This window comes from Micropterus salmoides, unplaced genomic scaffold (genome assembly GCF_014851395.1).
Source record: "Micropterus salmoides isolate LMB-PRFRI ecotype aquatic unplaced genomic scaffold, ASM1485139v1 Ms_hic_scaffold_17, whole genome shotgun sequence".
Taxonomy (NCBI): domain Eukaryota; kingdom Metazoa; phylum Chordata; class Actinopteri; order Centrarchiformes; family Centrarchidae; genus Micropterus; species Micropterus salmoides.
In genome coordinates this window covers 32,469,941-32,487,976 of record NW_024040817.1, presented here as the reverse complement: position 1 = coordinate 32,487,976, position 18,036 = coordinate 32,469,941, and the positions used below count along the sequence as shown (strand labels likewise).

Below are 18,036 nucleotides of genomic sequence, written 5' to 3'. Positions count from 1 at the left end.
TTTTACATGCGCTGACTTGACATTAGATTTCTTCAGTTTACGTTCTTCTGGTTTACTCTTTCAATTTGTAGATGTAGAAAAACTGAACGATGCTTCTCCGTGTTTAGTTTTGACTCTGGGGACAGTAAGCAGGCCTATCCCAGACCTGCTACTGGACGACCTGGGAGGGCTGGACGTTTAATAACATAGTAAAAGATTATAAATATTTAGTCATAGCTTTCACGTGACGTCACATTCCAAGGAAAACGGAGGGCAAAAAAGACGTTATTTTCCGCTGCCCGCCAACCAGGAAGCAAGTGAGGGCTGGCAGGGACCTGGCGGTTTTTAACAGCAGGTGCTGTATATGGATCGCAAGTAACCAATACTTGCAGTTTGTGTCTATATCTATCTTTTTCTTAAGTTTAGAGTTGATTCAAATAAAATTTAATGGCTTTTGCGGCATCTCTACGAGGGAGTCCGGTGTGAGCTGCTATCTTTGTCTGTTGTTTTGCCCTCCAGGTCACTGCGCATGTCACATGACTGAAAACTATGAATTGACAACCGGTTTTGTACTGTGCCAGAAAGTCCCACCAGTTCTCCAGTCGGTCTAGTAATATGTTGTCGTCGACGGTGTCGAATGCAGTACTGAGATCCAATAATACCAAGACTGAAATTCTGCTAATGTCTGTGTTAAAATTCTGACTGTAAGACATCAAAACAAAAAATTCTTCCGTTTTTTGAGAAACATTCGGCTTTTTCAGTGGTTTTACCTTAAAACAGGAGGTTAGACATGGGCCTATAATTGTTCAACAGTGACCTGTCTACATTGTTCTTTTTTAACAGTGGCTTGATGACTGCACTTTTTAGGGCCTGTGAGAAGAAACCTGAGAGAAGAGACATGTTTACAATTATTCTCACCTTAACTTCACCTCACAGTGCATACCAACACACACACACACACACACACACACACACACACACACACACACACACACACACACACACACACACACACACACACACAAAGAGAGAATATAAGTACTTAAGTGTACTGTGATATGCTGGTGTTTTTTAAAAACAGTACTCTAATTGGTTCAAGCTGCTCTCATTGGATTCCCACTTAAAAAGCCTGGAGTTAAGAGGGCATGAGGGGTTGTATGACAATGGTGACCAAGACAACAGCAACAAACAAACACAGATTTGGCTCCAAGAAAAGGGCAAGATCATGCATCTCTCATTGCATAAACAAGAGCAGATTGAAGGCTGGATCATTTAAGCTTGTCTGTGTGAGAAAGCCATATTGAGCGCATTTAGCCAAATGTAAGTGCTGGCCAGAGCACTCTTCGACCACAGACTTCTACAACACTCCGCTGCTCTTCCAGGCCAGCTGCACATCACACTGAACATGCTCTGATCGATCTACTGCCAATCACAGTCCAGCACTGCATGCTATAATGCTTGAACCCCCCCCCCCCATTACCAGGTGGTGAACCAGATCGGGTGAAAAGATGATTAAATGTTTGTCTGGTCCCTGCCGTGCTGAAAGTTGAAGGCAGGTCCTGAACTTTTAGAGTGGGATGAGGATATGAGGATGGGGTGGGATGGGATGCTACAGCTACAGTCTCTCCTCTCCTTGAATGTGTGGTGATTTCCCCTGAGTGCCAGGGTTAATCAATGAGTCAGCTACGAGGAATGCAGCTCTGGATTACGATTACAAACCAATCAATTTGGGGCTGAAGAGGGCAGCTTTCTCCAAGCTGCAAGTTACCAAGCCTGTTGACTCAGTGCCATTAGGTGAGGAGAGGAAATCCAGCACATGCCTTATTGCATTATTCCACAGGAATGGATTTTACCCCAATAGACAGGATATAATCTATTTTAGGAGCTTGTTGCTAGGAAACAGTTTGGGTCCATGTTTATGCCTTTTATTGATGTTGGCAAACACTGTAACAGGAAATTAATGGAGTCATTTTTAAATGTTTATTGTTTTAACTGTTAACAGTTGTTATGACCTGTGTTGACCTTTGTGTGGCCACAACAAAAGGGAGACACACCATGGCAACCATTTAGTAAAATATGTTTATTTAATTCACAATGAACCAAATTAAGGCGTGTGCCAAACTAAAGGTGATAAAGTATGACCATCAGTGGTTCCAGTCATGTCAGGGTGAAAGTATGCAAGAGTGTTGTAATGTGCAAGATAACTACAACAAAAACAGCATGTCCACAAACCAAAGCAAAGGTGGAACCTGTGGAGGAAGAAGAAGGTAGTTAGCAGGGAGGTCTGTCACCTCAGCCCAGCAGCAGCTCCCTGTGAGAACAAAGAGTTACAAATACTCTACAGGGCAAGTAGCCCAGGTGCCCAGAGTTACTGCAATCAGTCACCAGAGAGAGATTAGCCACACCCACACATGATCCCACAGGGCGTCACACAGTTTCTGACCTTCATGATGACCCCCGACACAGCTGTTCAGTGTGAGCCATTACATGTAGCACTATTTACCATTTTTTAAAACTTGAATTTGCCCCACAGAGAAAATACATTGATTCAGTGTTTGGGAGTTGTGTGCATTGCTATTTTTCACTTTTTGTCTACACAATGTGCGTTCTGGCCCTCTCGCATACATACTGCCTTCTCACCGCCACGGGGAGGCTGTGGCTCAGGGGACAAAGCAGTCATTCACTTATTCGAAGATACTTAACACCAAATTGTGAATGTATATGAATGTGGGTTTCTGTTTCTGATAGCAGATGGCCCCTTAATCTCTGTGTGGTGAATGTGATCAGTGTTTTATAAAGTACTCAATTATATCATACTTAAGTAAAAGTACAGATACCACTCTAAAATGTTACTTAAAAGTAAAAGTCATCCAGTACAATATTACTCAAGTAAAAGTAAAAAAGTACCTGGTTTTCAAAGTTTTTAAACATCAAAAGTAAAAGTACTGCACATTCAAATCTGTTGATCTTACAAAGAGCAGCTTATCTTTTTAAATTCACTGAAGACAGTTTTGAATACAGTATTATAAGAAAACTGAGTTGCAAGAGAAAAAGTGGATATTTCATATACTGTGCAGAAGATTAGCCTGTGCCATTGCACTGCTTATGTGGTGAAATGTTTTAGACTTGTGAGCCATGTAAACAATTTGCCATTGCTGAACAGTCACACCTGACACCACAGTGTTCTTACTACAATCATCATTAAAACAGTCTGTCTCTGGAAGAAGCCTAAATGGGAACCTCTTCTAGAAAAGTCCAGTGCTGGTTTGAATGGACCTCTGCGCACTAACACAGTCCTCATAAAGTCAGTTAAGACTGGGGGCCAATCTGCTGGGTCATTTGATGGAGCAGCAACTGTTACATTAGGGTCTGAGCTGCTTGTATCTGATGCTGGCTCTACATCTCTGTCTGTGCTGGTACTGGCTGAGGCTGCCTGTATTTCACCCGGGTCTGTGGGACTTGCTAAAAACATCTGGACTGGTACCAGCTCCATCAGGCCCATTCAAACTGTCACACCCAGATTTCCTAAATACATTTTCAAATATAAAATACTTTGTATACTATGACTTCACTGAATTATGTGATGCTTATTATTTACTGACAGATGTGTATCCATATCACCCAATCGGCCCCATTAATCAACATTTTAATTGTTAATAGTCAATCCACCACTTTCCATCTTGCATTAGTCCAGAGTTTTAACTAAGCCTTGACAGAGACAGATAATCCCTGTCTTGTTTTAAAATGATGTGGAAAACTGCTCAGAAGATCATTGGTACCGATCTCCCGAGCATTAGTGATATCGGTGAGGTGAGGCGCCTGCAGAGCCTGCAGAGCCCAAAGGATACTAAAGGACAGTACCCACCCAGCCACAGCCTGTTCACCCTGTCCGTCTGGAAAGACTTACTGAAGTATCTGCTGTCGCACCACCAGACTGCAGAGCAGCTTTTTCCCTCAGGCTGCCAGGCTCTTAAATTCATCCTCAGCACTGCTCTATGTAAAATAGTTTATTTCTGTTCATAATGTCATAATTTTTGTATTTAATATTTGTGAGTAGCATACATGGATCTACAAACTTCATCTCATTATACAACCCTGTACTGTTAAATGACAAATAAATCTACATTATACCTTGAACCTTGTATGTGTTTGAGTGAAAGGAGAATGTATGTACAGTCATGGCCAAAAATATGGGCACCCCTTTTCAACTTTCAGCACAGCAGGGACCAGACTAACATTTAATCATCTTTTCACACGATCTCTGGTTCACCACCTGGTGACGCAGACTTTTGTTTGCACTGGAACAACACAAAAAAAGCAGAGAAAAAGAGACAGACACAATGAAACATAAAACCAGACATATGTGCACAACTCAAAATAAAAGTTATTGTGCATAACAGCATCTGAACCAACAAATATAATTTTAATCACTCCTCTGTTGGTTTAGCCTTCTGCTTGGGGTTATTGTCCTGCTGAAAGATGAACTTTCTCCCAAGCATTCTGTTTTTTTTTAGCAGACTGTAGCAAGTTCTCTTGCGGGCATGCGCAGTGTTCCCCCAGAAGTCTCCTTTTTGCTGGGATGCTGAGTTTTGAGGAACAAGCTTGTCTAGGCAGTGCTTCAATAATGCGGCTTGGAGTTTACTAATTTTTACATGTCAATTACTTTGTCTCTAACTTTCTTGGAATGATCTTGATCTTTCCTTTAGATTCACAGTCTGAAGTTATTTTATCATGTTTCACATGTGGAAGCCAACTGTAAGACAACTGTGTCCTCATTAGGGCAATATTACTCAACTCTGTAGGGTTATTTATTTTTCTTACAAAATATTTTCTTACATTAAACCAATTCCACTTTAAAATAGTTATTTTTCCGGGCCAGTCTTTTAAAATAAAATATTACTCAGAAATAAATCTCATATATCATTTGTAATTCAGACTCGGCCAACCTTTAAAGAGGTTGAATACTTTTGCAAGTCACTGTATATTGTGAGGAATACAACTATTATTGACGAAGGCAAAAAAACCTAGAGAAGACAACATTTGAATGATGAGCAGCGTTCACAATTTCAGACGCAACAATGGATCAAAGTGTGGCTGCTGTTTTCTGTATCAATCTTTACCGTCTTGAGTTCCTACCCGATGAGAAAAGGATGGATCTTCTTCATTATTATAACAGCTATAAAGAAATGCAATATGACATTAAGGAAGTTTGAAGTATCAAAATGGACGCTGCCCAGGTAAGGTATGTGCAGTGTCCTTTCATATCCATCTGTATGTTGGAACCAAGAGTGTGCTGCTAAAAGGGGCTAAAAAGCTTTGTGGAGCTGAGGGGGGAAAATGAAAATAATTTGTTTACTACTCCTTTCTAAAATGAGCTTTACCTATTTTGTGTTGTGTGTTCTCTTTTAGCCATCCTTTTGCAGCAGTTTAAATCATCAGGATGACGTTGGCTTTAACTTGCTGGTTTCTGTCTCCCTGTGTGGCAGTTATCGTATGGCTCCAGCTCTCCGGCTCTGTCCAACCGCCAGCGTTTTCCCACCTTCTTCCGCACTCATCCATCTGCCACACTGCACAACCCAACTCGAGTGCAGCTCTTCCAGAAGTGGAAATGGACCAAGATTGCCACCATTCAGCAAACAACAGAAGTTTTTACATCTGTGAGTCATGTATTTAGCTGAAAGTGTGTTAGTGAGTTATTGTCATATAAAGTTACTTTCAACCCCTCCTCTGAACAATGAATGTCCAATCATAGCTTAGCAATGGTAACAAAGCATGACAGGCCTGTCAGGTTTAAAAGCACAAGAACAAAAGAGTAAGGACTAGATGTGCTTATCATTAGCACGTCCAGCTAATAGCAGGCAAAACTGATGGTCGCTTTTGTCTACCTCTGTCTGAAATCGAGAACAAAAATTATTTAAAAATGCTGGTTGTAAATCTTCCACACTTATCGCAAACTGCTCTGAGATTGGAAAGTGGGGTTTAGCAGATTATCTTGTGTTATGTTTCCAAACATCATTAGGGCTCTTTCAGATTTTGTTCCAAAAGTAAGAAAAAGTCATTCAAAATTACAGTGAGAAAAATAACGAAAACATCCAGTCCTTCTGCACTATCTTGCTCAGCAGTATGTCATAACCAAGATTGTACAACAAAATGAAAGTTTGTGGTCCCTTCATGCTACACACATAGAACATAGCAGATAATTACACTTACATTAGGATAGGGTAACATTCAAATAAATAAAATAAAACTAAATAGGCCTATGGAGTTATTTAAATACACATACACCCAGGAAATGCTCCTCCAGTGCATTTTTTGTGAGGCTGCATGTTATCTATAAATCCACATTTATGCATAATTTACACAGTTTTATACGCTCTGTGGCAATTTTTATCTGTTTTTTCTATTTTTTCTCAGTGCTCACTCTTCTGCGCACAGAGAAGCAATTAACCCAACTTATGGAGGTTATGGACAGGCAGGATAAACATCTATGTTTATCGAGTTGAATAAAACACCACACAGTAAGCGGTAGTCAGCCTGTATGCTTTTATGTTCACTTTTGCAGTTTTGAAGAGCAGCAGCTGAGCTTGTCGCTGGTTTAAATAACCTCCATCATATAGATCATACTGTTGTATCCTGCTGTCATATTATTCAAGTTTCAGATTGAACTACAAATTATGTACTACATCTATCAGTTGTTTATTGTAAACATTAAGACGTGCGCTTATGTAAGCTGTTGCATGCATGCATGTATCTGGTCTCCCCTACTGATAATACCCTCCTGAATGTATGCATAAATTGACCACTCTGGGAAAACAAAATCATTACACAGTCCATCAAAAAATAGTTGGAGGTATGCGTAAGCTAATTACAGAAGTATAAAAGGAAAAACTCAATGCTGGAATGAATCCTGGCCGGGTTTGGGGGTGTTGTGGGTTTTAGTGCCATTTGAATAGAGGTTTAAATGCATTCTCTTACACAAAACAGATGACTAAGAAAATTGTTTTTCTTTTCTCATTTCCTATTTCTCTCCCCTCCCTTATCTCCCCCATCTTCTATCACATCTACCCTCCCTTGATTGTTTTGTCTCTCCCTCTCTCTGGTCACCTGCTGTTTTATCTGGTTGTTGGTATCATCACCCTCACACCCACCATCTTCTCCCTCACTACTTTGCTCCTACTTCAATTACTGTTTACTGTTCTTCAAATTTCTTTTCACAACCTACCATTACATTATCTCTCCCACTCCTATTTTGGTTGCTCTTGTCTATCTCGTTCTGTCGTCTTCTGCATGCTCATTGTTGCATGTGTGTCTCTCTATGCTTGACAGACTCTGGATGATCTAGAGGAGAGGGTGAAGGAGGCAGGCATTGAAATCAGCGTTCGTCAGAGTTTCCTCACCGACCCTGCTGTGGCTGTCAAAAACCTCAAGGTATCACATCCTCCATGTCTTCTTACATATACCAGGCAGCTGAACACAAAGCAGTCAGGCTTTGTTTGGCCAGTTCATCACAGACAGCTCCTGGATACTTGCCAAGGGTAGCCCACTAATGTGTCCAGCTCCACAGAGATCTGCTTACAAAGTGATAACTTCTCTCTTGAACTACAAATACAGTCATTTTTTCAATAAGACATTATGGTCTCAATTGGTGGTGTCAGAAGTGATTAACAAAACAGCCTAAACTCAAGGTCCACTTACTTGCTACCTCTGAAGTATTTGACTGTATGACATCAGGAGATGGTGTTTGCTTGGTTGTCATGGCATTTTAAAGAATTTCCTCTCCATGTTGGCTTACAAGTTGAGCTTGAAAGTTCGCTCACCCATGGCTTCTGGCTGCTCAGACTATTCAAATTGAAATTCAGTGGGGCTTTATTGGCATGGGAAACAGATGTTTATATTGCTAAAGTAAGTGTGAAATAAGCAGCAGCAAGTGTTGAGCAGGCACAGGGCATTAGGTGGCTTGCAATCACAGATCCAGACCGCACATCTCCGGAGGCAGAAACACCTGCAGAAAGTGACAGAAGGCGAGAGGACACGTTATTAATGATGCATCGTCAAAAGTCTGATATGCCTGCTATGGCATGTTTATGGCAGGTTATGGTGTCCGTGTTAACTTTGCATTAAAAATGGACACTTAGACACAGTCATAAACATCATAAAGACTCCCTCAAATGGTTATGACAATGTTAAGTCACCCCATCAAATAAAATGTAAGTCATGCAATCAACTGGAGCTGCTCTTGAATAAAGATTTGAAAAAAGTGCATCATCCTTTTAGTTACTACAAGGACATTACTCCTCAAGCAATGGGTCAACATTTTGGGAAATATTCTTATTTTCTGTTTCAGAGAGTGAGATGAGACAATTGATATCAATCCTGATGTTTGTGTATGGTAGCTGGTAGAGTAAGGATGTGCTTAGCATAAAGACTGGAAGCTGGGGAAAAAAGTTAGCGTGGCTCTGTCTAAAGTTCAAAACTTCAGAACAGAAATGTAAAAACTTTAGTTTTTAGGGATATTTAAGTGTTGGAACTATTTCTTGATGAACAACAGTGTGTCCATCCACCCACTACTTCTTTGCATTGTCTTGGCCTATAGTAGCCTACAGGTTGCCAGAAAAAACTAATGAGCGCAGGTTTAGGTCCCTGTACATTTTTGCTACCAAACCTGACAACCTCACTGTGACAAGAGGAGGCTGCACACCCTCACTGCAGCTAGCTTTTTGAATGCATGTTTTTTTTACATGTCTTTCTGTGTACAGGCCAATCTAAATCTGATACACTGTGTTAATTAGTGAGCCTGAAAGGTGGTGGTATATGTTTTGTTTTTTTTTAACTTTGGACAGAGCCAGGCAACCTTTATCCCCCTGTTTCCAATCTTTATGCAAAGCTAGGCTAACCATCTCCTGACTCCAGGTCTGTAATTAGCACACAGATATGAGATTGATGTCTGTCTGAATATGTGACTTTCAGAAGGAAAGTTAATAACCATTTTTACAAAAAATCATAGCCATGTACCTGCTTTCCTCTCTCCTTTCTTCACTCCCTTTAAGTTGGCCTGACTGGCTTCCACACACACACACACACACACACACACACACACACACACACACACACACACACACACACACACACACACACTTTACAATGACCTTGCCAAGCATGACAGCCTAGTTTTATGCGCAGGATTAATAGGCCATTGCAGGAGATACCATAGTAACATCATAAATGGAACCCAGTGGAAAGGAAGTGTACTGCTGTGATGTGCTGGGGCTGGAATGAGGGTTGGCTCCCGTCTTCCTTATTCACACTTCAGGGTATTTAACTTGTGCTTTTCATCTCTACTCTGTGTGTGACTCTGTCCTTTTCTTTTCACTTCAAGCGCCAAGATGCCAGAATTATCGTTGGTCTGTTCTATGAGACGGAGGCCAGGAAGGTCTTCTGTGAGGTAATGTGTTCTACTGTTCACATTTATTTCTGACTGACTTGGCTGACATGAATGTAAAGTATCAAACACACATAACACATAACAAATTGCTTAAGTCCTTTTAAAAACATTATATATTAGATTTCAGGAATGAAGTTTTGTGTCCTCTTACAATAAACCCAGTAAACTGAAATTTGTTTGTTGGTCTGCTTTGCAATGAATTTTCCATCTCAGACAACAAATGTAATTTAAACTTGCTACTTAACTCTTCTAAATGTATACTCTATGACCATAGTACTGTAGTTATATTCAATATTTTTGTATTATTTAGGTTTTTGTGTTCTTGTTTAGGTATATTTTTTTGTTATATGCACCAATGGCATATCATTTCAAAAATAAATCTCTACCATGTCACCTCAGACTGAGGTTAAAGTGCTCAATCTGAGCTTTAAGAAACATCACAGAAGAAATCTATTAATTTATTATAGTGAGTGATCTTGATGAACTTAAAGGTGGGGTAAGCGATTCTGGAAAACACCATGACAAATACCATGAGATAGAGCGAACAATGACACAGCAAATAATGTAACTAATGTTAGCTAAGTTGTGGGTTAGCAAACTGTCACTACAGCTGCTGCTGTAAAGCTAACATGCAGAGAGCACAAGATGGTCGATTCTCACGACTCTCCTGCTGCTATAGCTAACATCACAACAACAGCATGTCTTGGTCAGTGTTGGGCAAGTTACTCAGATAACAAATTGTTAAATGTTATTAATAACTTATTACTCCTTAAAAAAGTAATAATATTACTTCACTTATTAATGGGTAATAAAAGTAACTAGTTACGTTACTTGTTATGTTACTATATTACTTTCACTACCACCCCCTCCCCTCCCCCCAAACAAAGCAGTCTCTCCTGGCTCCCATCTTTATAACTGTATACTGACTTTTGAACTACTGTTTTCCTGCACATGTATTTATAAGAGCAGTATTCAGTATTTTACGTTACTTGACGCCACTCTCTGCAAGCATCAGTGACAGTAGCGGCCGGAGTTTCTTTCTGTAAGTTTCACATTGCTGTGCTCCTTCAGCAGATTCTTCAATAAATATGATTCAATTATTTGCTGTTGAAGCTTGTTGCTGGTTGCACAAAGTTTACAATGGACGACAATGTTCTTTGCATCTTAGACTGTGATACAATAATGGAGATACTTACAGCTATGTAAAGAATGCCTCTCTCCCTCGTTCTCCTTTCTTCCTTTAGCTTTTTGGCTAAGAGCTGACGTAAACGGTGCTGCTGACCTGCCGTCAAGGATGGTGCGTTCAGTAATGCAGCGTTACTTGGATTGGTAACTGTAATAATATTACTGTTTTGGAAAAAATAATCCATTACACTACTAGTTACTAGGAAGAGTAATATTATTACTGCCAACACTTGGTGAACTAGAAAGTAAGCTGAATGTCAGTGGGCAAGTCATTTAACATTACTGACACAACTCGTAGCTGGAAAAGCTGGAATTGTGTTGTGTGGCAGGCCCCTTTGTTTCCTGCCTGTTAGAATCTCTGACCCCACCTTAAAGTCAAGTCAAAAATTAATATAGCCCAATATCACAAATTTGCCTCAAGGGGGCTTTACAATGTGTACAGCATATGACACCCTATGTCCTTAGACCCTCGATTCAGATAAAGACAAACTCCCCCAAAAACATTTGAAAACAACATGGAAAATAGACGAAAACCTCAAGTAGAGCAGCAGAGGAGGAATTCTTCTCCTAGTACAGACAGACAGGAAATAAATGTCATGTGTACAGAACAGACCAAGATGAAGGTGAAATCCTATGCGATTCTGCAGAGAGTTGGTTGATATTTGAGTCCGACAGGCGTGGGCACGGTGGTCCGGTGGATAGCACTGCAGCTCCAGCCCCCCGCGACCCTGTATGCAGTGGTGACCTAAGACTTGTTAAGACAGACAGCTTTTGCAATATAAGATCCACTTCATGTTATTTTATATGTTAGAATTCATATGAGCGCAGAGTGGCAATACTCCACTTTGCATAACGATGGATGGATGAACATTCACTGACAAGAGTTGGGAAGCACTGTTTTTCTCCAGGGCCAAAGTCAAAGCTAACTTTGGGGCTAACCTCCTTCACTCTTTATTCAATTTTGGCAAGCAACACACAGGAGCTCCTCTTTACTCCTGAGAAGCTGCAGTCTTTATTCACCGGTCACTGTTACGTCTGTGGTACAGCTGAACAAGTCTTATTCTCTCTATTCACCAGGACACCCGTTCACACACTTCTCTACTACACACACATACTGACCGCTGCGGCAAAGCTAACAAAGCTAACCAGTTGGGATCATCACAAACATGACAAGATTTCTGTCTGTTGTCGTTTATGTGGAACAGCATAACTAACTTTACTCAACCTCAGCAGCAGTTTTCATTCCTTTCAAATCTCATATTCAAAAAGCTGTTCTACAGAGGCGAACGTAGCAAACAGCTGGTATTTTGTTTTTATAGAATGGTTAAAAATAGGGGAGAATACGGAGAATATTTTAATGGGATGACACCTGGAGAGAACAGTAAAATATGAGTGAAGGCCAAGGAAAACAGGATGGTTGACAAGTATGCACATTAGGGTGGTAGCTAACTATCTAAATGCTAAAAACACTCCAGGTACTTCAAGCATGACTTTACTAGTCCCCTAATCCCCCTTACAAATCTATACTAATCAAACACAAGTAACCTGATATGAACATAAACAACAACCAATGAACACCCCTAATCTGTGTGTTACACAATTTTAGATACCTTGGTACAGCAGGGACACATTTAAGTGCTACACACAACAAACAACAACGCTGACCTGCTGTTAATATAGTCAAAAAGATATTATATGGAGAAGGCTACCTGCCAATGTGGCGACCCGCATTTGGTGCTTAATTTCCATCCCCGACTGCACTGTTTAACTCTCCTGTTTTATATTATATTTAAAAAATCTTTTTCTATTTTTCTATGTTGCTTTATATTTTATGTAAAGCACTTTGAATTGCTTTGTTGTTGAAATGTCCTATACACTTCCCTTGCCTTTCTAGAGAGCATGCACTAACTCTGTTACGGCTGCATCATGGTTTTGTTCATTAGTTCATCAGTGGAATGTATAGACTGCCCCACGCTATTGACTTGTTGTTCATTTGTGCTTCTACTACCTTCTTCACAGCTCTCTTGACCCTGTTTTGTTCCGTCGTCTGCACAGCTGAGAGCATTTCAAAATCACAGCATTTTGCCTGCCTGATTTTGCTGATATGTTTAGATTTTATTGATTTGATAATCAGTGCTTGCTTTTTGTGCTTCTACTATGATTAGGTAGGCTACATAGTTAAATGATTTCTTTTTTTTGTCTGTTTTTATTGTGTTTAGTGTTGTTTTGTGATCGGGAGTCTACAGAGGTTGTTTTACTTTGAAATTTTACCTGATTCTCTATGCTGTTCTGTGTCTGACTTCCTGCCTGGTTCAATCTGCTCTGTGCTGCTTGACATGGCTTCCGTTAAAAATAGCTGCCTATTCTCTGCAGAGTGGATGCTATTGGGATAAATTGCAGCCGCATCAGGTGGACTCACAAACATTTACTAGAATGGCAGTGATTACCTCCGGCAACCGCAATGCAGCAGAACTGACAATGCTGAGTGGAGTTACCACAGTTACTAGTACTAGTTAGCACAACTAATTTTGGAACATTGAAATTTGCTGCAACGCCACGGCAAAGGCATGTGATGAATCCAAAACAGCTTTGCAATTTAGCATCGCCAAGGTCTTTAAATTGCACTGTCCAAATGTTAAGTCTAGGGGGAGTTTGTTAAAGTATCTCAATTGTAAATGATGAAGAATTTAAAATTCAATTCAAAATGACTGAGTTCCTCTTTAAGACTAGAAGAACATCAGGCTCTACCCTAATCAGTATGCCACCCAGCTTCTGGTACAGGCCATGGTTATCTCTCGCCTCGACTATTGCAATGCCCTCCTAGTTGTTCTTCCAGCTTGTGCAGTGAAACCCTTACAAATTGTTCAGCCCAAAAAGACTCATGTCACTCCATTACTCAGTGACCTCCACTGGCTCCCCGTGGCCTCCAGAATCAAATTCAAGTCACTAATGCTGCATACAGAGTGACTACTGGGTCTGTGCCCATCTACCTAAACTCCATAATACAAACTTACGTTCCTTCTCGGCCACTACGCTCCTCCAGCGAACGCCGCCTGGCTCTGCCATCCCTTCACACAAAGCAATCCCAGTCCCTGTTCTCATCTGTGACACCACGATGGTGGAACGAGCTACCACACGCCATCAGAGCAGGGGCGTCCCTCTCTAACTTCAAGAAGCTCTTGAAATTTCTTCAGAGAACACTTCCTCTGATAACACCTCTAACCTCTAACATGCACTTCCTGTGCTCTTCTTCTTCTATCCCCTTCAAGTTATCTTGTGTTGATCACACTTTTTTTTACTTCTTTCCCTACGTGTTTACCCCATTGTTGCAATATGTGCTATTAGCTCTTACTAGTATTTATTGCTGCTCTTACTAGTATGTATTGTCAGTTGTAGATCTGTATTTGATGCTCTGTTGATGCTTGTATGTTGTTACTCAAATATAAGTTGCTTTGGATAAAAGTATCTGCCAAATGAGAAATGTAAATGTAAGAACATAATATAATAAATAAAAATAAAGAGGAAGGAGAAGAGAACCCTATTGTTTTTTCAAAAACACCTAAAGCAACAGGGCTCCAGCAGTAATGAGAACAGCTTGGACCTTTAATAATATGACTGAATTATGAATAATAATTGAATAATTATGAATAATTATGAATTATTTAATGGTCCAGAGATGAATCACTGCTTAATGTTGACCTCTTTTCTCTTTTACTCAAATATTAATAATATATTAATTATTTTCAGTAGCTGTTCATGCATCACATTCTTTCCCCTCCTCTTGTTGTTCTCTCTACAGGTGTACAAGGAGAAGCTGTATGGAAAAAAGTATGTGTGGTTCCTTATCGGTTGGTACGCAGACAACTGGTTTAAGATCAAGGACCCATCCATTAACTGTACAGTGGAGCAGATGACAGAGGCTGTGGAGGGTCATGTTACCACTGAGATTGTCATGCTCAACCCAGAGACAGTGCGAGGAGCCTCCAACCTGGTAAGACGAGCATAATAATGTGACTTTTCAGTGGTGCTCAACAGAACCATCTGCAGTTGCACAGGTTGCTCTGAATTTATGATGAAGCATTAATCCAGGGTTTATATTTTGCTAGAGCTGCAAAATAACTTAAAGACATTTTAGACTTAAAATGTAAAAAACATTAAATCTTCTCAGGATTTCCCAACCTCTTCCGTTTAGGATCATTTTACTTGAATTCTTTTCTTGAATCTATGTGTTTCAAAGAGTTCCTAGAATTAAGTGTTGTTTCATTGATACTAGTGCAGCAATCTGCTTTCTTCTGTCTGCTTTAAGATACTGACATTGATATCCAGAAGATTACTGATACAAAGGAAGCCACACTGGAAACAAGTCAAAGTGGTCTGCCGCAGGATTTCTTTTTGGTACAAAAAGTAATTTGCGACCTAAGACTTGTTAAGACAGACAGCTTTTGCAATATAAGATCCACTTCATGTTATTTTATATGTTAGAATTCATATGAGCGCAGAGTGGCAATACTCCACTTTGCATAACAGGTTTGGCTAATGTATGATTTATTATCATGTTGTGGCAAACTTTTATATTTGGTCTTTTATAATCTATTTCAAAAAGTTGAAGGAGCTCCAGATAACTAACTAATATAAAAACCCTGTCTGTATACCAACAGATCCCATTTATATATTATACTACAGCAAATATGTTTTATAGAAAATGTAACTGCTACCTGCATTGTGTTCACAGGCAGATTTTAGGTGTGGCATCCTTATACTTTGATTGATTTTACTCTGTTTTACACTGCATATTCAGCTTCCTAAAACATGTTCTCCTACTATTCTTTGCACTGCTGCTCTGATGATCCACCAACTACAGTACACATGAATCATCAAATAATCCAGATTAACGTTACATTAACTAGACTAGATATGCTTGTATATATATAATGTTTGAGGAAATAAGACAACGAACCTCTACATTTGATTTAGATGGATTTCTCGACAGCTTCTGTGACTTGTTTTTAGACAAACTGCAGTGTTAAACTCGAGTTCAGGGATGGTTGTTGTTAGAATTTTATCAATATTCAATCAGTTCTTTACCAATAATCTTATTGATTCTTTTTCATTACTAAAAGTGCTCTTTTAAAATATTTTATTTAAAAAAGGAATAAATTCAGAGCAGTATTAGAAGTATTAGAGTGTTTTATATATAACTAAATATTTTTACTAGAGCAGCAACAGTAATGTTTACAAGAGCAAAGTCATTATATACTCTTTATATACTATATACCCTTTGTACATGTTGACATGTTTATGCTTGTTAAACAGGTGTCTTGATGAAGTATTGGCTTTTTAATCATGAACCATTTGAAGGTCCATCTGATCAGCAGCGGAGCAGTTGCAATACTAGGCAGTAATGCAGGCTGAGAGGATGCTCCACTGGTGCAACTGTAGTTCTTGAGAGTTTTTGCAATTGTCTTGACCTCAATATTGAGAAATCTTTGCTTGATTTTTGATGTAGAAGGAAGCCTAAATTATTCAGGCATACAAACTGGTCAGGATTTAAAAAGGTGAGGAGGATACGCAAGCAGAGAAACATAGCAACGGTGTAAGAGGGGTACTTTTTTAAGCTTACATGTTGAATAGATAACGTGCATTTGTCTACTGCAACAAGAGAAAGATACCGACATGTAAGGGCGTCACTTTGTGTTGAAAAGTGTTGGGGACATAAGGGCTCAGATTAGGGGTGTGACGATACTCTTAGCTCACGAGACGTGGCGATGCAACATACTGGTGTCACAAGAACGAGATGTGATGATAAAATAGCAGTATTTAATAGAAATCATCAAAGCTGAAATATATGAGTTGGGGGATCTGGGGGAGCCCCCCTGGAATATTTTGAGCATTAAACAATTTTTATTTCGTGCATTATGGTGACATTTCCTGTTCTGCCTTTCCTACATCAAGTTATGATGGAAATGTTTTTATTTAATTAAATCATTCTGTGTTGCTTTCACATATGTTTCTCCTGTAGATCAACTTTCCTCATGTAATATATTTCCTGCTGAATTAGCACACATGTCGGCATGATTTAGTCTTCCCTCCTCTTTTGTCATGTTCACACGGAGAGAACGGAAAATTTGGCCAAATAGAAACTGTGACAAGAAGTTGTTAAAGTTACTGGCTGGTGCTGCACGTTTTGGGGTCATTTTATAAGCAGTAGCTTTTTCATGTTGCTCCTATTTCTCAAAGAACGCTTTCAAAAAGTGATGGGGACATGTCCTCAGTGTCCCCAGTGTAAATAACACAGATGCCGACACGTTTTTCCTGTTGACATTAGCCTACATTATATACAGGTTGCTGCCACTGCTCTGAACAATTAGCTTAGCTAACATTACTGGTAAATAACAGCAGGCAGTTATAAAATTGGCAACGTTACTGTATCTGATAGGACAGTTAACATTGTAAGCAAGCTTACTTCTGTCTTACGTCAGAGGAGAGGACTCTGTAAATAAATGGGTAGGCCTAAATGCAGTCTTGGCAATGACCAACCCCCCCCCCAAATATTTTTTCATCGGATCTGCACAAATCACGTACGTGACCCATTTAGGTTTCAAAACGGTGAAAGGTGAGGAGTTTTCATGCCTGGTTATTGCTATAAATATGGTTTTTCAAAACACCCCCCAACCAATAGATTTTCAAAAACATGTGAGTGGCTAATCTGGAGAGAATTGTCAAAATAGTGCTTTTATGAACAGCAGGATGAAATCTAACTCCATCCTTTGGCTCCATTTCACAGATCAACACAGAACTAAACATTGGTAGACAGAAGACCCCCACTTCATTCATCCCTCAAACAACTGACTATTCTTCTTTAATAAAAATTTATTTAGCTGGCATTGTAAAGGAATAAATGTTTTGTTGCCCTGTTGCCTGCTGGGTAGTGTGTCCAGGATACTGCTCTGTATGCTGGTGCTGATAGTGATACTAAAACTCTATGAGACAGAGGGGTTATTAATGTTCAGAGTGTGTTATCGGCAGGCCCTGCTGTCTGGAAGTTCTGTTGGAGTGAAGAGGGGAGCACTTGAGATGCAGGAATGGGCTCATATTGATCAAAGTGCAGTGAAGTGACACAGAGGCACAGACATTATCCTGGGCGGGGGGGGAAACAGGTTTCTGCCTCTCCCCTTCATCTTTAGCTCTGCGTCTGCTCGGAATACACCAGTCACCAATCACGCTTCCTCTGGCTCGAATCCTGACAGTTTGATAGTCTCATCTGATCACTGCATGAAATTGTGCATTTTATCTAGTCTTTGTACTAACAGCATGTAGGGCTCAGTTGGTAGAGTGGAATGGGCATTATTTGTAGAGTTGGTAGTTTGATTTCAGAGCTCCTCTTGTCCAAGTGCCCTTCAGCAAGACACTGAAACACCAAATAGTGTATT

At 39.9% G+C, this 18,036-nt stretch overlaps 1 protein-coding gene across 2 annotated transcripts in view; it reads left to right on the top strand.

Moving 5' to 3' along the window:
- The window catches only part of gabbr1b (gamma-aminobutyric acid (GABA) B receptor, 1b), a 128,217-nt gene that overhangs the window by 59,086 nt on the left and 51,095 nt on the right, over window positions 1–18,036 (top strand). For both annotated transcript variants that reach the window (XM_038725333.1, XM_038725335.1), the window contains exons 6-9: window positions 5,466–5,636; window positions 7,306–7,407; window positions 9,356–9,421; window positions 14,406–14,597. In XM_038725333.1, coding sequence (XP_038581261.1) covers window positions 5,466–5,636; window positions 7,306–7,407; window positions 9,356–9,421; window positions 14,406–14,597 — 531 coding nt within the window. The remainder of the gene's footprint in view (window positions 1–5,465; window positions 5,637–7,305; window positions 7,408–9,355; window positions 9,422–14,405; window positions 14,598–18,036) is intronic.